General features: G+C 30.6%; 1 protein-coding gene across 1 annotated transcript; it reads right to left on the bottom strand.

The window, feature by feature from the left end:
• Positions 1 to 340: 340 nt before the first annotated feature.
• LOC149170591 (antifungal protein ginkbilobin-like protein 1) lies at positions 341 to 751 on the bottom strand. The gene has a single exon (XM_089425645.1). It carries the CDS (start codon positions 749 to 751, stop codon positions 341 to 343), a length of 411 nt encoding a protein of 136 aa, XP_089281771.1.
• Between the last annotated feature and the right edge of the window lie 9,067 nt (positions 752 to 9,818).

Genomic DNA, 9,818 nt, shown 5'->3' with positions numbered 1-9,818 from the left:
TCTCAATGTTACACTTCCAGGAATTTTACAATGTCATGATGGTTCTATGGAAATAGAAATATTGGTAGCAAGACAAAGAGAAATAAAAAACCAAAACTAAAAATAACCATACTCAAAATTGAGTTATATTCAACCCCTCATTACTATATTTGAGCTCTAAATTAACTTATTTACACTTCCAAATTCATTGATGCTTTGGTTTCTAATGATAGTGATGATGATAATGAAAACTATTCTAAGGTAAATCAATATTGTTTTGAAAATTCATAATAACGGACACACAAGGAAGCAATATGGCTACACAGATGAGAGATTCCTTCCGGTTTTATTCAATGAGGAACTAATAGATGTATGTGGAATAGAGCATGGAACAATTGACACCATATCCAACTGAAGCGGCAACATATCCAATAGTAGCAGCAATGGCATTGTTGCAAACTTGCCAGACATGATCACCGAGGAAAGTAAGGTAGGTGGTGCACTCAAGGGGAGAGAGTAGCGGATAGCAGACTTCTTGCAAATCCGTAGTTGTGGTTGTGGTTGTGCCATACACCGTCATCTCGTAGTAGTAACCGTTGATGACCGTGTCTTGTTCCAGAATTACAAGTGAAGAATGCACTTCGGACAATATTGAAGAATGGAGTTCCGCTTGGGATTTCATTTGGGTTACAGATGAGCATACATCTTGCGAACCCACCATTGCAAGTAATAACATGAGAGATAAAGCAAATCCGAAAGCCTTGATCGTCATGGTTGGGTTCAAATGAAATAATATCACTTGTAATAATAATATTAATCACAGTCCCTTTAAATGACAAAAAATAATCAGATAAAATCAAACAATGTTAATCGTAATAAATGTATTTAGTTTTATAAGGGCGACTTTTTTTAATATTATTCTTATTTAATTGGACTGAATTTTAATGTGATATTAATATATTTTATTACCCATCACAAAAACAAACAAACAAAAACAAACAAACAAAAAGTTCATTTTGGATTCATTCCTTCACACACATTAACCATAACATTCTCAAAACCAGAAATGATTGTCGTCATATTTTGGGAATGATTGGTTCAAATTCATAGAAATTTCCCACTTCATATCCAAGTGTAAATTACCACTTCAAAATATGTGTTTTTCATACAAAACAATTTTATACCTAATAAATTATGCATTTCTCAGACATGTTAGGAGTGATTCATATTTGAATTCATTATTTAGAGATTTATTATTGAAAATCTATAATTAATGTAAATTGAGCACATTCATGCATAATAAACATTTAAAACACTTCACGAAGGATACATCTTATATTGCTAAAATTAAAAACATATATATATATATATATATATATATATATATATATAAACTAACTAAATTATAAGTTTATTTTAAATTACTACTATTTTATTATTAACTATAAAAAATTATATATTTTCAAGCATTTATACATTTAAAAAAACATTGAAAAATATTTTTGACCAAGAATATTTACCCCACTTTACTATAAACATTCTTAATGTGTAAATAGAATTTGTTATAATACCATGGACTAATACCTTGTTTTATCAATATAACTTGCACAAAAGGCATAACTAATTTCATATGGCACTTTGTTCATATAACATTTATTTTAATTAATCACTTTAATTAAAGGAAAAATAAGGACACAACTTTAAGGTGAGGAGTAACTCCATGAATGAATTGATAATTTTCATTAACATAGAACATTAATATATAGATGCAGAGGGAGACTATTTGGTTTCCTCTCCCAATGTCGCTTCGTCTCCCAATTCCATTTCTTTTTCTATTTACAATATTTGCATGGATTTACCTAATAAAAAATATTAGGTTTCAACATTCCCCTCCTAATATCAAGGCACGTAAATGAGTCCAAGCATCATTATGAATCAGTCAAATTTTTCCCTTCTAAGGGCTTTGGTGAAGATGTCTCCAATCTGCTCATTTATGGAAATATGTCTTAGGCGGATTGTTTTGGCCTCAACATAATGTTGAATCATATGGTATTTTGTATTTATGTGCTTGGTTTGATCATGAAACTTTGTTTTCCCTGCCAACTTTATTGTAGAAGTGTTGTTAATAAAAAGAAGAGTTGAATGCACTTGTTTCTTGTGAAAATCTTTAAGATTTTTCTTGAGCCACACAATTTCCTTCGTTCTTTCAGTTGTTGTCACATATTCTACCTTAGTCATGGAATCTGTCGGAACTAATTGTTTGTGTGACCTCCGGGAGACAACTCCTAATCCAAGATGCATAACTAAATGTGATAAAGATATCCAAGTTTCTTTATCACCATCGAAATGTGAATTAGAGTATCCAATCAAGCTAATGTCACCTAGGTGCGTATACTTGAATTGAAGGTCTTGAGATCCCCTGATGTAAATTTTTATAGCAAACCAATGACCCTCACAAGGATTTTACATAAACCTCGAGAGGATTCCAATAGCAAATTAGATGTTCGATCTTGCAGTAGTGAGGTATTTGAGACTTCCTACAAGTTTTCCACACTTTATTACATCATCAAATTATTTTCCTTGAGTGGATGTGAGCTTTAAATTTTGTTCCATCCGAGTAGTCAAAAGATTGCACTTAATCATGCCAAACTTGTTCATCACATCTACAATGTACTTCCTTTGAGAGAGGAATATAAACTTTGGATTTTGGGCTACTTCAATACCAAGATAGTAGTGAACATAGCCCAAATTTGTCATTTCAAAACATTTCCTCGTTTCTTTCGTTATGGATGCAATGTATCTCTCATTGTTTCTTTTCATCAAAAGATCATCTACATACAACACAAGATATACAACTATTTTTCCATCTTTGTTGAAAAAGAAAGTTGCATCGTCAAAATCATAATGTTTGAAATTGAGTTTCAAAATCATAATGTTTGTAAAGTTGTGACTGTGTGTCTGAGGGACTTGTATAATTTGCAACTCAATAATTCATTGTCCATATTTATTGATAAAGGCAGAATGTTCAATGCTTTGTCATAAAAACTATGACCATTTTAGTCACTTGTTTACAAGGTTACTTTCTAAAACTAGCTCTTCCTTGAGCCATAACTATTTACTCAATATCTATGAATGTACACCAAAGAAAAATATGTCCTCCAAAAAAAATCTTAGCAAAAGAAAATATACATAATCTGTTAACCATGAAATTCCAAATCATATTCAATCAATTTGGAAGGATTTAGGTGCATCGGGATCCTTCATAATAAAATAGTTATCCTTGTGGTTGTGTTTAATTTCATTCCACAAAATTTATTTAAATCTGTCGCTTGACAGTGATACCGAACCTATTTCATGCCATAGTCTACTCGATCCTAAAGAGGCATTTATAATTCATGACCTGCTAATAGAAAGCTAAGATTATAAATGCCTCTTCCCTTTCAAAACATGAACAAATCTCTTCTCGGATGCCTCAAACCTCCCAAAAAAAAATAACACACGAGCATCCTAGTTGTAATAACAACTTCCTCCAATATTTTCTCTACAAAACACTTCCGCCACCATTAGCGAATGCGTAAAGACCTTTTCACAATAAAAATAAATAAAAAAAATAAATAAATAAAAATAAAAATAAAAATAAATAAATAAATATATCTATATATATATATATATATATATATATATATATATATATTATTGGAACCATACTAACAGAATTCAAAAACCAATGATTCAAAAGCAGTGGCAAGCAACCCTACCGAGAACCCCGTGACTCTTAGTCATGAAATGGTGGTGCATTTACGCCCACAGTGCACATACAATGATGAAGGTTAGGGTCGATCTAGTTTAAATAATGCTTAGCTTCTACGTGTTTAAGGAAAATAACACCATAAAAAATGCTCTAGAAATTCATTTTTCATAATCAATTGACTTTGCAACCCTCAATAGGTGGAGAATATTTGTAGTGTCAAAAATATTTAGTTATTCATTTTAAACTAGCAAAATACCTCATACCAAACAAAAAAACAAATCAAATGACCTTGCAACTCACAGAATGAGGTGGATAATATGGTAGGTATCGAAAAAATTATATTATTCATTTTAAATTTAGAAAATATATGATATTATGCATGATATGTGATTTGTAAATCAAGATCAAATGAGTGAAGAAAATAAATAAATAGTTAAAAGTTAAGTTTGAGGTATTTTACAATGTCTTACAATGTTACAATGGCTCCACGGAAATAGAAATATTGGGAACATATCTATAATAAATATAAAAATATAAATAACCATACACAAAGCTAAGTTATATTCAACCATCCTTATGAGGTTTGAACCCTTTAATGACTAAACCCCAACAAAATCAACTTATCTACACCTGAAAGGAATTACAACTTTGATTTGGTTAAAATGAAAACAAAAGAAGTTAAGTAGATGAAATAAATAATTTCCCAATAATTTGTTTAATTTATTTAATAATGAAAGGAAGTAAATACCTTAGACACAATAAAATAAAAATAAAATAAAAAATGTTTAAAATACATAAAATTATATAAAACATATCCACAACAAATTGACAATAATTATTCCTATTCAGTTATAAATCAATCTTATATAAAAAATGCACATTAACCCACACACATTCTAGAACGACTTCCAAACTATGTACATTAACCCACACATTCTAGAATGACTTCGAAACTATAACAATTTAGAATATTAATGGAAACAATATAGATACCAACACATTACCAAGCAAGCAATATGCTTGAAACACAAGAGATTTGTTCGGGTTTTATTAGATGCATTTGGTATCGCACCCTATTGTACTGTACTCGATACTAAAAGAATTTGTATTGCTCGTAGTGGATGGAACACTGGTCATTGTCTCCGATGGCATTGTTGTAATAGTGTGAGACAGAGTTACCGAGGAAAGTAAGGTGGGTGGTGCAGAGAAAGCGAGGTTGCAGGGCCTAATTGCAGTTTGCTTGCCAGTAGGCAATTCTGGATGACAATTTGGATGATGCCCTGTGGTGATATATGTATATGTTAAAGGCAGTCACTTGTTCCAGAATTATGAGCATGTTTTCGAGAGCATCGAAGAATCGACTTCTGCTTGGGATTTGGTGTGGGTCATAAGTGTCTGTTATGGGTATAACCTGATAGCCCAGGTTATACGGTTATGGGTATAACCTGATAGCTCACCAATATATGTAGTAATATTAGAGCTAAAGTAAAATCAAATTATGGTTACGGTTATCTCAAATGAAATAATATTATTTTTAATAACCTTTTTCTCTTTTTTTTTGATCTCTTCCTTCTTTCACACTGTCTCCATCTCTCCCTTCTAGTTGTCTCTTTGGTACCAACTATATCTCTCCTCCTCTCTCTTTTCCTTCCTCTCTCTCCCTTTCTCTCTAACATCCATGTGTTTCTCACACCTATCCCTCTCCTCTATCTTTTCCCTCCAACTCTATAGCTATCTCCCTCCCTATATCCTCTTTTGTCTCCCTCTCTTCTCCACCCAATTTATGAGTCTCCCTATCTCTCCTTATCTCTCTTCCCTCCAAATTGATGCTTAATCTGAAAATTCTCCAGAAAGTAACTTTGCATAATAAAACTATTTTGCAACGTTTTTGACGTAAATAATATTTGAAATCTCCAAATGAATCCATTATTCATTTTAAATTAACAAAATATTTTGTAGGAAACATGATATGGAATATGGGAATTGTGTGTAAACAGAAAACTAAAGAAAATGACTTTACAACAAGGGGAATGAGGCCACAAAAAAAAAATCATTATTCATTTTAAATTAATAAAAGATTGGATACTATGCATGATGTGAGATTTATATATAAAGATAAAACTAGTATAACATGTGCAGAAAATAAATAAATATCTCAATCTCAAATTTATATAGAATTTTACAATGTTAAAAGAAATATGAGCAGGAAGACAACCAGAAATTAAAAAGCCAAAACTAAAGAAAATAGTTAAAAATATGGTAAAAATAAAAATAATACATGTGAAAAAAAATAAAAATATTTCAATGTTATACTTTGAGGAATTTTACAATATTATGATGGTTCTATGGAAATAGAAATACCGATAGAAAGACAAGGAAAAATAAAAAACCAAAATTAAAAATGACCGTACTCAAATTTGAGCTATATTGAACTCCTCATTGCTAGATTTGAGCTGTAAATTGATTAAACCCCACCCAAATCAACTTATCTGAGCCTTAGATTCATTGACGCTTTGGTTTCATACACTAGTACAAAATGAGAGATTAGTGACTATGTGACTAAAAAAGTTAGTCACCACAATTATTTCAAGTGAATTACTACTAGATTTGAGCAATTTTGAGTGACCGAACTAAAAGTGACTAACTTAAACGACTAATTTAGTCTAGGGATCAAATATATGACTAGAATTAAGTGACTCAACTAAAAATGACTAACTTAAATGACTAATTTAGTCTAGGACTAAAATATATGACTAGAGAATAAGTGACAAAATTAAAAATGATTAGCATAAATTAAAAATGATTAACGATTTACTTGTAAGGACACATTATCATATTTATACTTGTTCATGTTGGATTTCACATATCTAGTTAACATATCTATGACATAGTAAACAATCTTAAGCTTCACATGAGTACATGAATGCGTGAAGCACCTTGATCTTTAAGCTTTTTAATAATTGTGAAAAGGGTTTACAAATTTGCATCATGGTCATATTTTGTTCTTGCTACATTTATTTCTTATATATTTTTAACACATTTGACCTTTTAACCACACCCTTATGCAAATCAATGCATGGGAACATGAAATGACTTGGTTCGTAAGGATAACAATTCACTATTTTTAAGATTATCTTGACGGTTTATTTGCTTTCCTTTTTATAGATGTATGATCAATTTCTAATTTGAAATGTCACATCTTAACACGCATTAACAACATAGTGATCGAAGCCCAATAGTGCTAGTAATTGTACACTCTACACAAAATTTAGACAATGTGTGCAATTCTTAAATATTTGATTTTGGCATCATATGGAATTTCTTATTGTTGAGGGGTGCTTTAAAAGTTACATTGATTTGTAGCCTTAATGGAAATTTGTTCTAAATACATAGTGGTTAGTGTGTTCACATGCTAATGGTATTGCTCATGGTTCATTAGTTGTAATTACACACTTTGGAATGTTACAACTACATCATTTAGGTCACAATTCTACATTTACAAACTACCCAATTATAAGTGGTGATAAATTGATGATAAATGGATGACATTTGAATTTTACAAATGCGTAAGTGGTCCACATTCAACTCTGTTGTATTCATTGTCCTTAGTAACAACAAAATGGCTGAATATTTCCTTTATTTATCATCGCAAACATATAACACTTTGATGTCTCAAACATAGTTAATACTATTGGTGTATGATCTATTAATTATGGAATGGTCTCTTGATGATGATAAAAAACCCTCAATCGCCAATGCTAATGAATATGATGAATGAATGATCTAATTTCTTACTTGTATAGCACAACTTATGATTCATTTTCTATTTTTATTGTGCCATTGTATATATGCTACACTAGCATCTCATGTTATATGGTTAATTGAGCAAGTTATATTTTTCATTTTTCAAGTACAATTTCGTTGCATGAATAACCATAGTTTTCTAACTAAAATCATTCAAAATTTGTTCATAATTCATGGTTTGTTTGACTATTTGCACACTTATCCCTAACATTTTACTTTGAGAGCGAGTGGTGTCAAATCAGTAGTCTTTGTTAAGGAAATTTCCTTCATTACTCAATGAGTTAGCTTAGCTTGATCTTTATGGATTCCCCCTTAGGCAAGGATATCGTTCAGTGTATTATAAAGAGTGAGAAAAATCCACCAATGTGACGTTGGGTGGCTTGCTTGAGAGTTGTCTTTTAGGCATTCTAGGTGGGGTTAAGAATTTTTTTTTCTATGAGAGTGTTTGAGTGACGACACAATTTATAAAATTCTTACAAGAAAATTAGTTTACCTTATTCCCATCACCTAAACTTCCTCCAATAAAATCATGAGATTTTAATAACATCTAATTTTGATAAATAATTAATTCAATAAAATTAAAAAAATAAGATTACTATTATTGTTGTTATTTTTTGAATATGGGAAAATAGACAACTATAGTGAACTTGTACTTATGTGACAGTGATCGATCCTATCTACCATAGTCACCTCCAAGTATACCCACATTACCTCACACGTGGTACCCTAAGGTAATATAAGTTTAAAACAAAAACATTATAAAAATTGCCTTAACAACCCATTCCATCATCAACTAATTGACACCATGGAGCGAATTAAAAATAACTTTCAATATTAAAAAATATAATCATTTTATTTTATTTGAAAATCAATTTTAACACAATCACCTCCAAGTATACCCACATTACCTCACACATGGTACACTAAGCTAATTTGAGTTTAAACCAATAACATTATAAAAAATGCCTTAACAACCGATTCCATTTTCAACTAATCTACACCATGGAACAAATTAAAACTAACTTTTAATATTAAAAAATATAGCCATTTTAATTTATTTGAAAATCAATTTTAACATAATCACCTCCAAGTATACCCAGATTACCTCATGCATGGTACACTGAGCTAATCTATGTTTAAACCAATAACATTATAAAAAATGCCTTAACAACCTAGTCCGTCATCAACTAATCCACACCACGGGGAAAATCAAAACTAACTTTTAATATTAAAAAATATAGCCATTTTATTTTATCTGAAAATCAATTTTAATATTTCATTTTAGGAAACTCAATAAAATAAAACTTAATGGTGAAATAAAATTTAATGTGAAAAGTGTAAAAAAATGAAATTTAATGTGTGAGATGCTATGAAAATAATTTATTAAAATCCACTAGCCTATTATAAATTGTTTAGGCTTATGTGCCAAATAGGCCGAAATAAAATTCTTTTGCAAGTGAGAGGAGTATAATTAAATATTTCACTAAATTGTTATAATAAGTCGGATGCAACATGTAAAAAATGGCATATAGATTATGGAAAGCAATGAAAAGGGGCTCATATGAAATAAATAAAGGCTTCAGATTCGTTTTATTGCAACACGTGCATGTTGGATCAATAAGCATCTCTAATTTTCATAATTTTGCCAGCCATCTTCTCACGCTTGCGTGGATCTAAATTGTTGAGATTCTAAGTTATTTTTCACTCTTTATTTTTTTCTTTTTAGCAATTCAATTTTCTTGCTTTATTTTTGAGTTCTTCATCTACTTTTATTTTCTCATCAAATTTTCTATTCTTATTGAGAAGGTTTTGTTTCCATGGTATAATTGTGTGGACTATAATTTAATTGATCAAAAAGGAAAAAAATGATTAAAATGTAAAGGTGGTAAATTTGGGGTTTGGGGTATTTTGGTAGAAAGACCTAGGGGTTATAGATCGTAGATCCTTCCATGATAATTGGCATTGATTTACAACTTGGAACTCTTTCTGGGATGGTAGTATTGATCTAGATGTCCTTGGTGAGGTGAAGGAAAAGCATGACTAAAATGTACAAGCAGTAAATTTGGGGTTTGGGGTGCTTTGGTGGTAAATCCTAGTTGTTATAGATAGTAGATCCTTGCATAATAATTGGCATTGTTTTACAACTTGACACTTTCTCTAAGATGGTAGCATTGATGCAAATCTCCTTGGTGAGGCTAGATTTTTTATGGAACTACTCTGCATTGTCTTGTGCTATTCTCATTATGTTGTGTCACCATAATGGATCTTTTATACTTGTTGGGTG

The sequence above is a fragment of the Pinus tabuliformis genome, chromosome 4_2 (assembly GCF_031772625.1).
Source record: "Pinus tabuliformis cultivar Carrire ecotype Pingquan chromosome 4_2, CPIR1, whole genome shotgun sequence".
NCBI classification, from domain to species: Eukaryota; Viridiplantae; Streptophyta; class Pinopsida; order Pinales; family Pinaceae; genus Pinus; species Pinus tabuliformis.
Note: the sequence above shows the minus strand (reverse complement) of the source record. Positions and strands in the feature narration are given on the sequence as shown.

Excerpts from the sequence above, each read along its gene's own strand:
- LOC149170591 (XM_089425645.1), bottom strand. The coding sequence starts at position 751 with ATGACGATCAAGGCTTTCGGATTTGCTTTATCTCTCATGTTATTACTT.